At 35.1% G+C, this 19,631-nt stretch overlaps 2 protein-coding genes across 2 annotated transcripts; one reads left to right on the top strand and one right to left on the bottom strand.

The window, feature by feature from the left end:
• Window positions 1-8,621: 8,621 nt before the first annotated feature.
• Window positions 8,622-12,150, top strand: LOC126735899 (COX assembly mitochondrial protein homolog). The gene is made up of 2 exons (XM_050440010.1): window positions 8,622-8,789; window positions 11,664-12,150. The coding sequence occupies exons 1-2, from the start codon at window positions 8,726-8,728 to the stop codon at window positions 11,987-11,989; spliced, it is 390 nt and encodes a 129-aa protein (XP_050295967.1). The 5' UTR covers window positions 8,622-8,725; the 3' UTR covers window positions 11,990-12,150.
• A 6,017-nt stretch (window positions 12,151-18,167) lies between these two features.
• Window positions 18,168-19,328, bottom strand: LOC126735842 (tRNA-splicing endonuclease subunit Sen2). Its single transcript, XM_050439925.1, has 3 exons — window positions 18,570-19,328; window positions 18,357-18,511; window positions 18,168-18,301 (listed from the first exon to the last, which is right to left on the bottom strand). The coding sequence occupies exons 1-3, from the start codon at window positions 19,186-19,188 to the stop codon at window positions 18,173-18,175; spliced, it is 903 nt and encodes a 300-aa protein (XP_050295882.1). The 5' UTR covers window positions 19,189-19,328; the 3' UTR covers window positions 18,168-18,172.
• Window positions 19,329-19,631: the final 303 nt, after the last annotated feature.

The raw sequence follows: 19,631 nt of genomic DNA, 5'->3' as shown, positions 1-19,631 counted from the left end.
CAACAGCAGATGAAGCAACGTTTTAGTAATAGCAAGAAAAATAATAGTACTTTTTATTTTTACTTACCTGTCGGTTGCATATTCTGTTTACAAACATTTCTATGGCTCAGCCGTCTTTTCTTCCCTGTATTTTTTATGGGTTTCTTACAGTAGCTGCATAAGGCTGCACATTTCCCCTGAATTTTAATCGAATCAAAACCATATTCTTCCCAAAATGTATGTTGAGGTCGCCCAGCCATTCATTATGAATATCTTTTTATATCAAGAATTCCGGTACGCTAATTTGTCATCTCTACACGTACACACGACACTAAGCTAATATAACAGATAAAACTGAATAAATCCGCTTTTTCTAAAGAGAAGCTGTTTGATAAAACTATTAGAAGCCAAGTTAGTCAAATAAATCGACTGGAAATTACCGCGCGTCTGCCGTAAGCCGGTTTAAGTTGAGGGGATTCCCCTGAATTCGTGCTCTGTTGCCTATGTTCTAATAGAGAACGTAGGGGAAACTGGCCTAAAATGACATGTCGGCCACTTCTCTAATTTGAGACGTGGCAACGCTGTCGTAAATGACAAAATGTAATTGGTTTGCAGCTGTGACTATCTTTGTGTTCTGTGACTGTGACCTCAGTCGAGTCTACTCTGCGGGGGGGAATACACGTGTTTTTAAGAAATACCGAAAAAAACTTAGAAGTCTAAATACAATAAGCATAAGTACGGCTAGTCCAGGTAAAAAAATAGACTTTTTTCTTTATTTTGATGTGATTTAACCCCGTTTTTTTTGTGTTTTTAATAAGTATTTGGGTCATTTCTAACAAACTTATTCTTTGGGTAAAATGACATACACAGTGTTGGTGTAAAACGACATAGGCATTAGGCTGAAACCTATACCTATGTTTTTATGATTTCAGATAATATGGTTGGAAAGTATACGCGTAAATCGACGCGTCAAAATTGGGGTGAGGCAAGCATGAGCGAAGCTATTAAAGCAGTCCAAAACGGTGATCTGGGCTGGTTGGCGGCGTCTAAAAGATATGGTGTACCGCAAGCAACCCTTAGACGAAGGGCACAGGATAAAAATAAAAGAATAAAAGGTTCTCAAAAAGGCTTGAGTCGTTATGGACCTACATTTTCTGCAGAACTTGAACGCGAGATAGTGCAACATATTAAGAAATTGGAAACATGCATGTTTGGCCTGAACACAACAGAGGTCAGGCAATTGGCATTTAAATTAGCTGAAAGGAAGAAGTTCCCCCCTCAGATTTAACAGGATTAAGAAAAAGGCTGGCTGGGATTGGCTTGTGAGCTTTAGGGGGCGCAATCCTGACATTTCACTCAGAACACCGGAAGCCACTTCAGCGGCTCGTGCGCAGGGTTTCAATAAGCCGCAAGTTGAAAAATTTTTCAATTTATTGGAACATACAGTAGCAGAACATAACATAACCTTTGACCGTATCTACAATGTTGACGAGTCTGCGCTTTCTACGGTTCAACGTCCGCAAAAAATTATGGCTACAAAGGGAAGAAAGCATGTGTGCAGAACGGGGGGCACACACTTCTGTAGTTTGGACTATGAATCCAATAGGTAATTTTGTGCCACCGGCTCTGATTTTTTCTCGAAAAAAATGGAAGCCAGAGTTAATTGATGACGCACCAGCTGGGACATTGGGCTTGTGTCAAGAATCGGGCTGGATGACAGGTGACCTGTTTTGTAAGTGGCTGAAACATTTTATAAAGTTTACACATTCATCTCAAAATAACAAAACCCTCTTACTGCTTCATGGTCACGTTAGCCACAAACAATTGGAAGTTATTACGTTGGCTAAAGAAAATGGTGTCCTAATGATTTGCTTTCCTCCGCACTGCACACACCGATTACAACCCCTGGATGTGTCATTTTTTGGTCCTCTATCTGCCTATTATAATCAAGCGATTACAAAGTGGCTCAAGAATAATCCAGGTCGCACTGTATCTCCTTTTCAAGTAGGAAAGCTATTTTCTGAAGCCTATGAACGCAGTGCAACTATGGAAAATGCCGTTAGTGGGTTCAAAAAAACAGGAATCCATCCGTTTAACGCCAATGTTTTTCCCGACTGGATGTTCGCTGCGTCATTAACAACCGCCATCCCTGAACAAAATGATCCCGAATTACAAACACGAGACTACCAAGGACCTCATCCAAACACAACCCCTCCACCATCACAAGCCGACAGGGACAGACCTAGACCATCCCATATAACTCCAAATGAAGAAGAAGATAATATACTAGACAGTAGCCAGGTTTCCGTGGAAAGCATCATTCCAATACCCAAGGTATCAGCATCTTTTAAACGAACAAATCGGAAAAGACAGGGAACGGTTGTGCTAACATCTACACCCAACATGGAAGAACTCAAGGCGAAAGAAGAAGAGAAACGTTTAGTCTTAGAGCGACGTGCAAAACGTAACCAGGTTAAAGTAAAATTGTGGACCGATGATGAAGAAAAAAATCAAGATCCATTTGCTGAGGTTGAAGACGATGATGAAGATGCTGCGTGTATCTATTGCAACAGCCTTTATTTCCAGTCGAAATCAGGCGATCTTTGGCTGCGGTGTCAAAAATGTAAAAAGTGGAGTCACGCAGAATGCGCAGGGATCTCCCGTCGCACTAAGTTTTTTACTTGCGAACTTTGTAACTGAATAGGCATTTGTTTTTTCGTAAGTGACCAAAGCATTATATTTTTGTATTTTATAATAAAGGTTTTTTCAATATTTCTACCTTTTTTATTTGCAACATTTTCTATAAAAAGGTGTATGTCATTTTGCCCAAGTATAAGCCTAAAATGACATACTGCACATTTTTTTTTTTAATTTGGCATCAATATTTTAAAGTGAAAAAATTAAAGCTTTGTGCCTTCCATGGGAACTGGCATAAACTAAAGAAACCACTGAACTTGAAATGAATGGTCATCAATAAATATTCCTAAGTTTTGTGGAAGCTTTTGTTTAGGGTATGTCATTTTAGGCCTGTTTCCCCTATCTTAAACGATTTCAAGGGCATTATGAGCGATCGAGAGGCCGGCAAATATAAGCACCGGCAACCGGACGACGCGGTCCGCGATCCCTAATACGCGAAAAAGATGGGCCGATAATATTCGCCATTTTGACAATATTCGACGTTTTCGACGTGATTTTCGACACCAACGTCATTTTCGACGCGTCAATACCCATCCCTGTTTGTAAGTGGCTTCTTTAAAAGTGGCTGAAAAAACTTATATTTGATATGCAGATTCTTTTTACTAATAAAGCTAATTTTCCTCGAAACTCAATAAGAAATTTTTGGGCGGAGTTGAATCAAATCATCGATATCAGTCGTCATTAAATGTTTGTGCTAGAATTATTAAGGGTTAACCTTTACTAAGTAATTACTTGATAGGCTCATTTTTCATCCCAAGAAGACTTGATAGACAATAAATATGATTGTTATTTTTTTTTTAGTTGAAGACCTTGATCATCTTTTATTAAAAAATCAAATGTGGCGAATGCACTGTAATGTGCGCCTCATTTTAGCATACGATTGCATGCTTTTTTAAATTACAGGGATATCAAAATCGGCGGATAGGTCGCAATGGTGGTTGCCTAGATCTTTCGACCTTAAATTGTTTACACCACTTTTTCTAAGTCAAACCGAAGAAGAATAGTTACGAAATCATATAACCGTTGCTTATATCCATATGGGTGAAGGACCCTTCGAACAACTACTGTAAATAATTTGTATTATTTATTTATAGTCGGATTACCGAACAGATAGAGTAAATGATGTGCGCGAAATATAGGCCCGCCCATCGATGCAACCTTGGCAGATTTAGACGAGGAGAATTATGCCTGCTTATTATAAATTATTTCACCGTACAGTTTTGCATTGTAAGCAGCTTTTTTTAAAATATAATATGGTCGCCTGTAAAATGGGTCCAAACCGATTTTGAGGTCGTGCCAGGTAATGATATAATAATCCCTTTTAAGTATTTTGTTATGCAAAGTTATGTTAATATATTGGGGTTTACCGAAAAGGGATAGGTAATCCTTTTAAGTAATCGTGCCAGGTCAAACATTTAGGATGTAATTGGCCAGGAGCGCTGGAAGTTTTGCCTATAATAGTAAGGTCACAGTCTAACAGTTGAAATCTATATACTTTGGTAAGGACCAATAAAAATTGTCATACCTGAGCAACAATCGAGCGCTCAGGGAGCGCTTTTTTCTGATGAACCCGGCCATTATAAAATATAATTTTATGATCATAATGTGGTTTTGAGAATTACTTAAGTAGCTTTTATCTTTTTTTAAATATGTGTTTTAAAATGAAAGAAGGAATAACAAGTTAGGGGCTGCGCTGGTAGGCCTGTGAGATCTGAATTTATAGATTGAATATAAGTATATATTTGCGAAGATTCAGATATTCGAATAGCAGAAAATTCAACCAAAACGACCTAAAGCCGCTCGACTAATAAAATTAAATAAAACCCTAAGTCATGAGCCCTATCGTATCGAGGCTCTAGGCTACACCTCCGGCGCAGAACGATCACGTGACCACTCCATCTGTTCGGTAACCCAGGTATAGCTTGTTTTCCTTGTCATTTCTCTTAAAATTTAGAATTTTTAATTATTCGTATTAATAAATAAATCGTGATTTTAAAATCAGAGGCATACAGTTTTTTAAATCAAAACATTCAATATCGATCAGTTTAACGAAAAACATCGTTTCAAAGATAACGCCAGAATAATTTTTTTTGGTTTTTATTTTTTACGAGAAAACGGAACGTCGTACGAAAATAAGTTTACGTGTCAAAATTTGCTGAAAGTTTATCCCTCTTGGACACCGTTTTGCTCGGTGTGTGTTTGCCCTTTGCTGAGGGCAATTAATGTCGCTCTCTATCTCCACTAACTCATATCTCCCTCCCAATTATCGTTCACCTCACCGGATCACATTTTTCGTAACGCATTCGCCACCTTACCCCAACCTTCTCCCCAACTCAACCGAGCGTAAAGAAGTTTTACTTTAAAAACAACTAATGGTGTTGTCATTCTATCACCATCCACTCTGTATTTTATTATTATAAATGTTTTTTTTATCATTGAATAGGGTTTTATTTTACAATAAACATCTCAAATATCCATTGAAAAGAGATTTAATTTTTCTTTAAATTACTAGCGTGCAAAGGCAACCAGGTTCGGTGGTGTGTAATTTACTGACCAAGAATAAAAGCGTGCTACCAAAGCTATTTACAGACAGAAACTGTTCAAACTTAATATCTAATAGCAGTATATGTATGACAGCCTGCTACCAAAAAACAATTTGAAGTATCACCCTTCTAAGGGGTAGTTTATTCTTGACAATTTCTGATAAAAACGTGCTACCAAAACTATTTACCGTCGAAAACTATTCAAAATCGATAACTGATGTTAGTATACATATAAGTGCTTGCTACCAAAAAATAGTTGAAATAGCACCCCTCTAAGGGGTAGTTTGTATTTGTATGTCTAATAAAAACGTGCTACCGAAGCTATTTACCACCAGAAACTATTCAAAATCGATAACTGATGTTACTATACATATAAGTGCTTGCTACCAAAAAATAATTGAAATAGTACCCCTCTAAGGGGTAGTTTGTATTTGTCAATTTCTAATAAAAACGTGCTACCAAAGCTATTTACCCTCGAAAACTATTCAAAATCGATAACTGATGTAACTATACATATAAGTGCTTGCTACCAAAAAATAATTGAAATAGCAACCCTCTAAGAGGTAGTTTTGTTCGGTGGGATGCTACTGATGCTAGACTGTTTAGCAGCAGTTAGGCGTTCAGGGGAAGCCCTCATACTATTTTAGGTGACACTAGCTAGTTGTTAGAGAAAGAAGAGTACTAGATTACTAAATAATAATATAATCGATAAATTCAATATGTAAATGGGAGTATATGAGAGGATAGCGAGAGGGCTTTTTTTAAAGTTTTACTCTCGGTGAGTACATTTTAACCTCTTATCTTTTACAGAGTCAGTAAATTCTTTATTCTTGTATTTTATTTAATGTTCTTGAGAAACCCAACATTATCCCATTTTTGATGAGTGAAAGAAAGAATTGCATTGCGAAAACCCTTAAGAGACTCTCAAGTAAGTTTTGTATTCAAATTTAAATAAATTTTAAAATATGAACAAAACCGGTCCAGCTTTACTTTATGTACTTTAACTCAAAAAGACAGACTTTACAAATCGACAAGCGTGTGTAAAGTAAGCTCTTTACGCAGGTTAGTAAAAAACTTTATTTTTACTATTCATAGACGTCCTAAAAAAATCTGTAAGATACCAACAGGTTTAACGCGAAAAATGCCCCAGGATACTGCGGCTGCCACTGTTTTGTCTCTAACAAGAAAATGAACACCTGCAACTTTTTTTCACCCGAATTTTCTTTTCGATGTCGGTCGATTAGGATGCGGTGCGTTGTCAGTTTTTATGGTTTTTTTATTGCTAAATTTTGCCTGGATAAACCCGATAAACAATACATTCCTTGTTCATTATATCATTACATCTCTAACATAGTGTTATATATTTAGAGAAGCTTCTTCCATCAGTCTCATCCCAGAAGAACGATCGATGGAGAGGCAAACATCTTTTCCCAGCGATGGTGACGAGTCAGATTTTGAGGAAATGGCTTCAGATTTGAATGTTACAAAAACATTTAAATTTGAGAATAATAAACAGTGCATCATCTACGGTAGACAGATATATCCTAAGGATTTAGAATGTCTTGTGAAAGATGAAGGAGGTGTAAACTTTAAAGACCTTTATTTGTCAGATGTGATAATTGATGTTTATTTAGCTTTTCTCGTAAACGAAAAAAAGATAAAAGCATCGGTTGATATCTTTCCAGTGGAAAGATATTTAGTTAATTTCGGTTTGTAAAAATGAACATTTTGTTTTGATAGTGGTGCTAAAAAAGTTCAATACTATACTATGCTTAAATAGTATAAGACATATGACTGTGGCGCTTATGTCATTCTTCTGTCTGAACTCATAATTACCGGATCTTCCAAGGCTTTAGCATACCATCAATCTCGAGAAATCAACAATTACAGAATTCACATTAAAAAACAACTGACTGATTTATTTTACACTACAACTTCAAATTTCCGTACCTTTGCTTATGATAAAAATATAGTAGAGAAAGGTAGAGCAGGCTTTAAAGGAAACATTATCATAAAGGAAAACAACCAACTACCTCACCTAAGCGGAAAATCTCTGACGACATCATTACAATTTCTACAGTGTGTATCAGTTAATTATTGGGATGAGGATACGGCCGGTTTCTGTCATATTGGTGCAGCCAAGTGTTCCAATATTTTTGAAGAGGTGATCTTGTGTATGAAATGCTATCATTGGTACCACCACAACTGCATAGGTCTTCAACAAAAGCCCAAACAACTTATCTATTTAACATGCCAGGATTCATAAACATAATTAGTTAGTTTTAATACTCGCATAACAAATAAAATACATATTATACCAGGAAATGTTAATATATTATAAATTACGTACCAGAAAATTTATGTTGCGTTTATTTTACTTCTTCAAATTTTCTAATGCCCAACAACAACAACAAAAATTAAAAATCATGATTAAATAGTCCCTTAGGGTAAATAGGAAGCAAGTTTTATAGTTTAGGTAGCTAATGAAAATTGTCAAAGATAAACCATTTCCTGGTGGCGTGCAACTTCTATTATGATATTCTGGTAGAGAGCATTTATACATATTATAATAGATACCAAGTTTGAATAGTTTCCGACTGTAGGTTACTTTAATAGCACGTTTTTAGTAATAATTGTGAAGAACAAACTACCCCTTAGAGGGGTGCTATTTCGATTATTTTTTGATAGCAAGTACTCATATGTATAGTAACATCAGTTATCGATTTTGAATAATTTCCGGCGGTAAATAGTTTTGGTAGCACGTTTTTATTAGAAATTGACAAGAACAAACTACCCCTTAGAGGGGTGCTATTTCGATTATTTTTTGGTAGCAAGCACTTATATGTATAGTAACATCAGTTATCGATTTTGAATAGTTTCCGGTGGTAAATAGCTTCGGTAGCACGTTTTTACTAGAAATTGACAAGAACAAACTACCCCTTAGAGGGGTGCTATTTCGATTATTTTTTGGTAGCAAGCACTTATATGTATAGTAACATCAGTTATCGATTTCGCATAGTTTTTGATGATAAATAGCTTTGGTAGCACATTTTGATTTTTGGTCAGCAAATTATTTTTACCCACCAGGTTCAACTGGAACGGAAAAGTTAAATGAGTTTTAAAATAGGTAGTTAAGTTAAAATTTAGACATTTCTATCTCTTCTATGTTTTACTTTGTTTAAATAGGTTGAGTATAACCCCAGATATATATGTTTAACCACACGTTCACAAAAAATATGACGCCGTTAAAGAATTTTCTTCTAGGATTTCAAGAGGAAATTCCATGTTCCATATCAAAAGCATATCCACGGTCAAATGAATCTAGAAATTTTAGGAAAAATTCCTCAATTTTAGCCAAAGTCTCAAAATTTATCACCTAACCTAACATGTCAATGTCAGCTGACCAAAGTTAGGTTATAAATCTTATTTACAAAAAAACTATAATTATTTTTGAGTTCCGATTTGTTTATCAGAATTTTGATTGAGTGAGTGCTTATATACGCAGAATGCCTCAAGTAGAGGAACGCACAGTGCTCCCGCAGAAATTCGGTGGGGGTCCCAAAGGTCTAGGTAACAAATTCTACATACTTTATACAAAATAATCTTCAATGAAGAATTTATTGCCCACAAGATTTTAACCATCAAAAGATCCATTCTATAAGAAACTCACCTAAGCATTGGAAGTTATAAACTTTTTTTATAGATGCATGTTCTTTCACCCACATATATAACATCCTCATCTGCAACTAAATAGTTTATATATTTATACTATTGATTATTTGTGTACAAATTTAAATGATGTGTCATGTAGAGTACTCTCATCTGGTATTTCTGACCATGAAGCCATTCTCGCTAGGATTCCATGCAACACTGTATTTCCTTCATCTCATTATATAGGAAGAATTTTAAGCAGAGCAAATTTCAATGCTTTTTCTTCTACTACAGCTTTGGTTAATTGGAATGCAGTTGAAATGGCTCCTGTCCCGTTTACTTTGTTATTTCATGTGCTATGTGACAAGATCAATCAGTGTTTTCCTAAAAAGAGGCTTAAAATGAAAAATAGAAAATCATGGGTCACAGAGACCTCAGAACTTCAACTAAAAACCTCCGTTTTTTGGCTAAGTTGTGTAAGTATACTAATGCAAACATTATTCTTTGTCATCAGAAATATCGTAGTCTATACAGAAAGACGATAAAAGCAGCAAAGGTTAAATATTATAGTGACCGCTTGAATGTGTCCTCAAATACCTAGGCAGAGAGAACGTTGGTCAATTATAAATGACTTCAGGCATTCTCATAAGAAAGTTTCAGAACCAGAAGTAAGACCAAATAGTTTAAATGATTATTACTGTAATATTCCTTATTTATTGCTCAAGGATGTGAATACTAATATTGATCCTTTGCATTATATTCAACAAGTGTCAGTTCAAAATTCTTTTTTCTTTTATCCTGTTAGCCTTACTGACGTTAAAGGTGCAATTAAAAGCTTAAAAAACCATAAATCAGCTGGAGCTGATTGATGAAATATCATCAAAATTACTACTCCTTTTGCCTGACTCAGCATTGAATGCCTTAGCTTCTGCCATAAACAATTCCTTTCATAATGGCATCTTTCCAGCATGTTTGAAAGAGGCAGTGGTTATCCCTCTTTATAAGGGTGGAGATTTGAGTGAGCCTTGTAATTTCCGTCCAATTTCTATATTATCTACCCTCTCCAAAATAGTTGAAAAACTTGCAAAAATCAGAATTTTGTCTTTTTTGCAAAATAATTGCATTTTATCTGCAAATCAGTTTGGATTTCAAACAGGAAAAGGGACTCATGATGCTGTTTTTAGCTTTTTGGAGAGTGTCTGTGTGTCCTTAAATTCTGGAGAGTCCGCGGCGGCAGTGTTTTGCGATTTATCCAAGGCATTTGATTGTGTAGATCATGGAATACTGCTGTCTAAGCTCAATAATTATGGCTTTAGAGGTGTGGCATTTCAATGGCTGGAATCCTATCTGTCTAATCGTACCCAAAGAGTTACAGTATCTGGATGTTTATCAGATTCCAGATCCCTTAAAACTGGAGTACCTCACGGTTCAGTGTTAGGACCACTATTATTTTTGCTCTATGTAAATGATTTGGGTTCATTAAAACTGCAGGGCAAAGTGGTTCAGTTTGCTGATGATACCACCATTTTATGGAATCATAGAGATTCTGAGAAAACCTTTATTATGGGATTTAAGTGTGACGTTCAGGGCCTTATGTTTAGTGAAGACTCCCCCTTGCAAAACAAAGAAAGCGGTAAGTTCCTTGGTATTACCATTGATGGTCGCCTTCGCTTCGAAGATCATATCCAAAATCTTGCATCAAAATTATCCTCTGGATGCTTTGCAGTAAGAATGGCAGGGCATGAGCTGGGAGGGGTAGTTGCACGTTCAGTGTGCTTTTCTCTTATTGAGTGCCATCTTCGTTATGGCTTGCCTTTTTGGGGTTTAAGCAACAAGGGATTATTAAACATAATTTTTGTGATTCAAAAAAAGGCAGTTAGATACCTATGTTCCGCTGGGTTAAGAGATTCTTGTAAACCTCTCTTTATATCTTAAAAAATCCTAACTCTTTTTTCTCTTTTTATCTTAGAAACAGCTACTTTTATTCATAAATGTCCTAAACCTCCCTCTAACATTGGTCATATGACTCGCCAGGTTAACGATTTTCCCTTATCAATCCCTACATCCTCCCTCACCAAGAACTCACTTATATACCTTAGCAAAAAAATTTACAACCATGTTCCTCTATGCATCAGACAAATTTTAGAAGTTAAAAAATTCAAAAAGAAATTAAAATCACTTTTATTATCCAGGGCATATTATAACCTTGACGATTTTTTTAACGATACCTTTTGACCTGTGCTCTGACATCATTTTAGTGTTTTAGTTTTGTTTCCTATTAAATATTTTAATTTACTTCCTCTAAATTCTGTTTTATTGACAGCTTTACTTATTTTTTAATCACATTTATCAAAAAGATGCTTTTTTTTTCAATCTGTTTTGTTTTAATTAATTTTGGTAATGTGTGTAAATTTTATGGTAAAATGTTTTAGATGTTATGTTTGTTTATAATTTGAAATTTAAAGTGAATTTGGAATTTTTTAGTTTTTAGGATGTTTGTACACAAGATTTTGTTTTGTCTTACGTAATATAGTACATTTTTTTTCATTCTTTCTTATACTTGAGGCAAAGTTTGTAAAATAATATGCTTCTTCATATTAATTATAAAATGCTCATTGACACTTGGAACATAGTATAATAAGACTTTTATTTATTTTTTCTTATTACATCATTTTTTTATTTATAAATAATATATTTTCCATAGATGGTTAGGATATTGTTTTATTTGTATCACCATTCACATCACCTTGTTTAAAGCAACTATTCGATCGTGATGGTTTACAATTTTTTCAGGAGACCCAGATGACCTATCGCTCCGTAAAGTTGAGCTGGATGTTATGATTCCCAAAAAAATGAGAGAGTTAGCTAGGGAGCAAAAGTGTTTTAAAGAAGTGGAAGACTTCACAAACTGCTGTCAAGCCAATAATTTATTAATGGTAGTCAAATGTAGAAAAGAAAATAGTGAACTTAAAAATTGTCTTACTAAATGGTATAATGATGAGGGCTTTAAGGAACACTGCAAAAATTTATATTTGCAAGAAAGAAGCCAATATAGACGTACTGGGATACCTACAAAAACTAGGCTGGGAGGTACAACTAGAATACCATCAACAATGTGAACAGAGTTTTTTGGGATGTGCTATAATAAATTGAACACTAATTTCTCAATTATTTGTTGCAAATAAGGCACATCTGATATTAGTTTACAGTAGATTTTATGTTATGTACAAAATGTTGTTAAATTATTACATATGAAGTAAAACAGTTATTTTAAATCATTCATTCATGTTTTCCTGTAAAAAAATCAACCTTTTTCCAATATTGTATTTGCTTACATATTAAAAAAAACTAGTGTAGCAAATATCTTTGGGATGGTCTACACTATATTCGAAAGCCATGGAGAAACTGTCATATTAATGTATGATGACTTTCTTTCTAAACACACCTTTTTGTGTGTACATAAATTTGATTTCCTCAAAGGGAAAGTTTTTGAAGTTTCAATGGTTTATTGCAAATAATATAACTTGTTTTGGGAATTTACAGATCTCCTTCTGAAAATGTAATTCTTGTGGAATCAATGCAGGTTCCCAACACAGATGAAAATTTTTTATTGGCCCTTCAGATTCCAAAGGAGTCAAGGTAGCCCCAAATTCGAAGTTCTCGTTAATGTTACTAAATGTACAATCTCTCCGTAATAAAACAGGTGAACTTTCTCTACTTTTGAATGAACTAAAGGAACCTAATATTATCCTCCTCACAGAACATTGGCTTAAAGTAAACGAAATGATGTACATTAGTAACTATGTAGTGGTTTCTAGCTTTTGTAGAACTGAATTATCTCATGGCGGATGTATGATCTTCTATGAGCTGGCAAAAGTTTTTTAACGGAAAGCACTTTTCAAAAGATTGATAAATTTAACCATCTTCTAAAGGAATCTGTTTTTGAATTTGCTGCATCTTTTTATAAGGATTTAAACCTATACATTATTTGTATTTATCGGTCACCATTATCTGATAGCTCTGAATTCTGCTTATGCTTGGAAAGTCTCCTGCTTATGATCCCATGTTCATCCTCCATACTGTTGGCGGGTGATTTCAATGTGAATTATAATGAGAAATCTATTGCAACACTGACCCTCCGTAATTTACTCAGTTGATTTAACCTTCAAATGCATGTTAGGTCTCCCACTCGCATCACACGGTTCTCGTCCAGCACCATTGACTATGTTTGCACTAATTATCCCGAACATATGATGGATTGCACTGTTGTGAACTCTGGCATGTCGGACCACGAGGCAGTCATCTGTGAAATCAGTGAAGGGAAATGCCCCAAAACTGCTGAGTGCTCCTACGGTCGAATTTTCAGCAGGCGGTACTACGACAGATTCCATGACTCGTGTGTGGCTGCTGGATGGGAAAGCGTGTTGAATTCGACGGATCCATTGTCGTGTTTCCACCGGAAATTGATAAACCTCTTTGATGTCTCTTTTCCCATGGTGAAAATTATACCAAAAAAGAACAAGAAGTCATGGTTAACTAGGGGACTTAAAACTTCATGTAGAAATTTGAGATCCCTTCACACATTAAGAAAGTTCACTAAGTTTCACGAAAGTGCCCGGCTTTTCATCAATATTTTAACTCTTATAGGTCTTTGTATCGGCGACTAATAAAAATCGCCAAAAGATCCTTCTACTCAAATTGCCTAAATAAATAAGGCCACAAACAAGTCTAAAGAATGCTGGAAGATTGTTAATGATATCCGTCAATCATACAGCAATTATTCCATGGCAGTCCCTGAATGTTCTGCTAGTCATATAAATGACTTTTTTATTGGAATTGCTGATAAAATCCATAAAGATTTGGGTTTCCCAACAACAGATCCATTTACTTATTTGTCAGGCACCAGTATTCAAGGATCATTTTTCTTTATACCTACAGACTTGGTTGAGCTTAAGGAGGTATTAACTTCTATAAAAAACAAAAACTTAGCCGGGGAGGATGGCCTATCTGCCAAAATACTCCTGAACATGCCGGAGTGCATTATCTGAGTGTCCTTGCTGAAGCTATAAATGCATCATGGGTTATGGGCACCTTTCCCGCTTGCCTAAAATCTGCTAAGGTTATCCCAATTCATAAGACGGGCAGCCTCGCTGAACCATCAAACTTTAGACCAATATCCCTTCTGTCCACACTTTCAAAGATTATTGAAAAATTGGTTAAAAAACGTGTGATGTCTTATTTAAAATCAAAGATTATTCTTAGTGGTTCTTAATTTGGCTTTCAAGAAAATAAAAACACAAATGACGCAATGTTTAACTTTATGAGTGATGTCTACTGTCAGATTAACGGTGGTGGAGTTTCCGCTGCTGTGTTTTGTGACTTGTCGAAAGCCTTCGACTGCGTCAGTCACGAGGTTCTGCTGCGGAAGCTCTTCCACTATGGTTTTAGGGGCTTGGCGGCGAGTTGGTTTTGTTCATATCTGAAGGGTCGTCGTCAGAGAGTGTGTGTGGGGTCGGAGTATTCTGAATATCAATCTGTTGCCTGGGGAGTACCTCAGGGGTCGGTACTGGGACCAATACTTTTTCTCCTATATATTAATGACCTCATCCGACTTAATATCCAGAGAAAATTCACGCTCTTTGCTGACGATACCACCGTTCTCTGGCATGGGTATGATACCACCGACTCTTTGAGAATAGCCATGTTGGCTGATCTTCAACTTATATATGAGTGGTTCAGGGCAAATTTACTATCATTAAATCCAGAGAAGACCAAATTAATTTGTTTTACAAATAACCGTAGTTTTGATAATATTCTTATTGCTAACTGCCCTGCCCCGCCTTATTCTAACAATAAGTTTTTGGGTCTGGTGATTGACAAGGAGCTTAAGTTTGAGGACCATATACGAAGTCTCAGCAATAGGGTTTCTGCGGGTTGTTTTGCTGTTAGGGTGGCCTGTCGGGAGCTTGGCATGAGGATTGGGAGAGCCGTGTACTTTTCCCTGATTGATTCCTATCTCAGGTATGGTGTCTGCTTTTGGGGTAGTGCAAGCAACTATCTTCTACAGATGTTGTTTGTTCTACAGAAACGTGCTGTGCGTTATATATGCGGGATATCACCTAGGGAATCATGCCGACCATATTTTATCAGGGAGGGCATTCTTACAATCTACTGCCTATACATACAGGAGGTGGCATGCCTTATTTTCTCCCATAAATACAGGTTTGTCCTACAGAATCCACGATATGTCACCCGCCAGCGAAATAATTTGCGGCTTCCCATTCCAACATCTGCCTTGGTAAAGAGATCAATTTTTTATGAAGGTATAAAAATCTTTAACCACCTACCAGAGGACATTAGAGGGGCAAAATCTCTCATCAAATTTAAGTTTCTCTTGAGGAGATTTCTGAGTGGTCGAGCTTATTACTCTGTGGCTGAATATTTCAACGACAATCAGATTTTAATTAATTAAGGGAGACCTAGCTCTTTTCCTAACCTGTTTGTTTTAAATGTTTTTCTTTTTTTTTATCCCTAAATGTTGAACTGTACTTAGTTAAGAAAAGTTAGATATAGTTGATTTTATTGATTCAAGAAAAGAAAAAAAAGGAAGAACAAAAAAAGGAAGGAAAGGGGGGAGAAATAAAAAAAAAGAAAAAAGAAATGTAAATTTTAACTGTTTAACTTTGATTCGTCATTGTAACTTGTACTTTTAAATATAATTTTAACCCTGTAACTCTGTCTCTTTAGGATTAGGTGAAGCTTTGTTTATAACAATATTTTGTTCAAACAATAAAGGATATTTGAATTTGAATTGAATTCTTATAAAGAAGCTTAAAAGCCTTTTATCAAATATTTCTCTCAATAGAGAAAGTAAGAGTCACAACAGATTATATGATACAATCAGGTCATATCAACCAACTAGTCAACATGCCAATCAACCTACCCATGTAACAGACCACTGATCTGCTATAATTGATTATGTAGTTAAGCCACAAAGACCTTTAAAAATAAAATGATGTAGACTACACAAAAAAAATTTACTAGGCTTAGACATCAGTGCAATAAGGTTAATTGAAAAAATATCATAGACTTGAAAATAAATTAGCTACATTTCACAAAGTAATATTAACTATTTAATAATTCTTGTAGTAAATCTAAGGAATCCTGGCATATTATAAATGAGCTCAGCAAGTATGGACCTGAAGATTTATGAATAAAATATTTATGGAGCTAAAGAAGTTTTACTTCTGTCATGTGCACTAATTTTCAGTCAGAACATTAAAAAAAATTAAAAAGAAAAACTCCACATGATGGAATCTGCTGTCTTTGCGGATCTTCCAAGAAAGACAACAAAGCTCTCGCAGATGTTATAAATGATTCTGTTAAAACAATCTAACAGCAATTCAACAAATATATTTCCTGGCCGTCTTAAAAGAGTACACTTCCTCGGCATAAAGATGGCGACTACACCTGCCAAGTCCAATGTTGTTGAAAGACTACTGAAGAAAAGAATGGTTTCATTTTTGAACAGGTTTAATTGGTTAAGTCCTAATCAGTTTAGATTCCAGGAAGGAAAAGGTGCTAGATTTAGTCTTCTCGGGCTAATCTATACCAGTTTCAATGCGGGTGATGTGGCTGCAGTGATGTACCTATAGCTTTTGATTGTGTGAATCACAGAATACTGCTGTCGGAACTGAAGAAATATGGCTTTCAAGGCTCATCCTTGGAATGGCCCAAATCCTACTTCTCAGGACATGTTCAGAAGGACACAACTATGATACCTGTTCTGTCTTAGGACCGCTACTCATTTGACAGATCTTAAAATGACTGTGAACACTGATCTCGAAACAACTAAGGAGTGGTGTGAAGCAAATAATCTTCATTTTAATTCATCAAAAACAAATGTGTTGAGTTTTAAGTGTTCTATGGATAATGTTGTGTTGAGTAATGACCCTGCTCTAAGGCACTATTCTAGGAAATTTATTGGTCTAAGAATTGATGATGGACTTAAATTTCAGAACCATATTACCAAGATATGCAATAAAGTTCCTTCTGGTTGCTATGCCCTTAGAGTAATTTCTTATTATTTAGACTCTCACATAGCTAAAAGTGCTTATCATGCTCTTGTGGAGTCTTACCTGAGCTATGGCATATGTTTATGGGGCTCAGTCAAAAATAGCTTTATTGTTCCGTAACATAATCTGTGGTTAACAAAACATTATATAAAACCGTTAAGATAGTTGACAACATAATCTTTTACAAAAATATAAAAATTTTAACAATTCTTACATACATAGAATATAGAACACACCCAAAGAAAAGGTAGTAAAAAGTCACATCACGCTACGTAAAACTCTTCACTGTCAAAAAGTTGTATTTAAAAACTCGTCCAGAGAATAAAATGCTTCGCCTCGCAAGTAAAAGTTTTTTTATATTTTTCCTAAAACGTTTTTCACAATTTATTAGCCTTATATAAAGGGGTAGATGGTTAAAAAGCCTTTTGCCCCCGTACACAATAGAGGACTTAATCTGCTCACTTTTTGGGATAGGCAGAGGTAAAGAGAAGGTTGTTCGGAGATTGTAACCCGAGGAGGGGGGGCCAAGCTGATGGCGATATTTTTTGTGGATAAGACAAACACATAGAGAAATGAATATTAAATACTTTTAATTACTCTATGCATACCTCTCAGGTCTTCCGGAACGTGAGTGGCCGGCTTTATAATGACTGCAATTAAAGACTTGTCCTCTGGGGACGATCAAATTGCGTCTTCATATGTAGGCGTGTGCCTGCACGTCTGTCTGCATATGTAGACGTGTCCGTGAATGGGTTAAAAAGCACCAATAAAATTATAAATTAAAATAATTAAAACAAAATAATTTAACCAAATGCTTAAATTACTTTGAAATAAATATAATTAATGTGCTAAAAAAACTGTAGTTATTAGGTTACATCAGCTTGCCTTCATCTAAAACTTGTTGTTTACAAGTAGCATTTTCTCCTTTGCACTCTTTGAGGGTCTATTGAACCTACTTCGCTGCAGAATTACTTTCATTGTTAAAAAAAGACAAGGTCAAGTTAAAAGTGAATACTATTCTTTGTTTTTTATTATTATCTTTTCAAAAGGAGGTTGCACCTGCACTAACAGTTCCATAATTGAGGCATGGTCCTATTGGCTATCCTAATGGCTTATTTATTATAAATTGTTAATATTTTTTATTTTAATGAAAAATAAATTAATTTTGAATTTGAACATACAAAATATTGTTTGGCTCTTACATATAAATAAAAACAACACGTTAACTCATTCTTTAATATTTTCTTGTGAATAATTCCACCTTTTTACAAAGACTTCATTGATCTTAATATTAGACAGATCAGTATAACTGATTTCACTAGCTTCTGGCCATGTTATATTACAAAAAAGAAGTCCCTGGAAAGCATAATGAGATTAATTAACCCCTAACTAAAATTACCTAGACACTTACTTTTCCTGCAGTTTCACAGAGTCTATTTAAACCTAACAATGAAGTGGTTGAAGAAAAACCATCTTTTAAAGACTGGCTATGTTTTTCATCTGACATTGTTTGAATGATAACTATGTAGGTGGCATGATAAAAAGCAGGTCCTTCTTGATATATTACTAGGAAAGATGTTTATTAGTATTTTCAAGATGTAAGTCAATATTGAAAGTTTCTTACTGAAATCACCTCCAAACTTGATTCCAGGCTTGACCACCCAATTCTTACTTCTATAAAAATAGTAAACCACATAATTTTGAATAAAATAAGGATCAACCTTTAAGAATAAATTCCACAACTCTTCTGAGGTTAGTTTGTTATCCTTATAACTCACCTCGATGCATTTTACAACATTTTCAAGAAAAAATGCTTCTTCATAGCCTAACATAACTGTTTCAGAGATCGGTAAATAATCAGCTTCATACTTTGGTTGTAAGTTGTTAAAATAATCATCATTATCAGAATCACTATCGGGAATTACGATGACTTTATGTAGAGTAACTTTGTTGTTAATCTTATTGATACAGGTCTGTTTATTGGCAAACTGTCTTTGTCTAAGAAATTTAGTCTTTTGGGATCCAAGTGTTTGTGGATAATTCCGAGAAAGACTAGATTTTCCAAAATTTCCCATTGAAATAAGGGTTTTCATATCTTCTGGGTTTTTAATTACTACAGAGTGTCCATTGAAAATAGCAGAAAACTTTTTTAGAGTTCCATCTTTCTTGAAAATAATAGGGAAAGGTAAATTGCTTCCTGAAGGAGAATAATACTTTTTTCGTTTTGATTCTGGAAGATTCATCGGACTATCTGTGTTTTATTCTTTGTAGAATTACCGAAACTAAATCAAATTTATTTCTAGATTTTAGCGTTAAATAGGTTCAACTATAGAAATTGTAATTTTGCCTAAATTGTAAACAATGTAAATGTGTGTGAAGCTAGTGTCCGATCGATAACCAGCAACCAAAATCGAGAACGCAGCATATGCCGGTTGCCAGCGACCAATTTATAGTCCGCGCTCCCTGTTACTTAATCATATAATGCCCGTATCTCCTGAAATTCCCAAGGGATTTTAATAATTTTTTGTCCAGATATTAACAATGAATACCTAAATCGACTGACGATGGTCCCAAGCCTATACAAACTAAGGTTTTGTTGTGAAAATTAATTAAAAAGTCAGTCAAATGATAAAAAAATGAAAAAGGCTCTAACTCCCAAAATTCCCAAAGGATTTGGATAAAACTT

The sequence above is a fragment of the Anthonomus grandis genome, chromosome 1 (assembly GCF_022605725.1).
Source record: "Anthonomus grandis grandis chromosome 1, icAntGran1.3, whole genome shotgun sequence".
Taxonomy (NCBI): Eukaryota; Metazoa; Arthropoda; class Insecta; order Coleoptera; family Curculionidae; genus Anthonomus; species Anthonomus grandis.
This window is presented reverse-complemented; position numbering and strand designations above follow the sequence as displayed.

Bases quoted from the DNA above. Each gene is read 5' to 3' on its own strand.
- LOC126735842 (XM_050439925.1), bottom strand. From the start codon at position 19,188: ATGAATCTTCCAGAATCAAAACGAAAAAAGTATTATTCTCCTTCAGGA. The intron at 18,512-18,569 runs GTAAGAAACTTT...CATCTTTCCTAG, and splicing joins CAAGTTTGGAGGTGATTTCA to TAATATATCAAGAAGGACCT. The intron at 18,302-18,356 runs GTAAGTGTCTAG...TATGCTTTCCAG, and splicing joins TCTGTGAAACTGCAGGAAAA to GGACTTCTTTTTTGTAATAT.
- LOC126735899 (XM_050440010.1), top strand. From the start codon at position 8,726: ATGCCTCAAGTAGAGGAACGCACAGTGCTCCCGCAGAAATTCGGTGGG. The intron at 8,790-11,663 runs GTAACAAATTCT...CAATTTTTTCAG, and splicing joins TGGGGGTCCCAAAGGTCTAG to GAGACCCAGATGACCTATCG.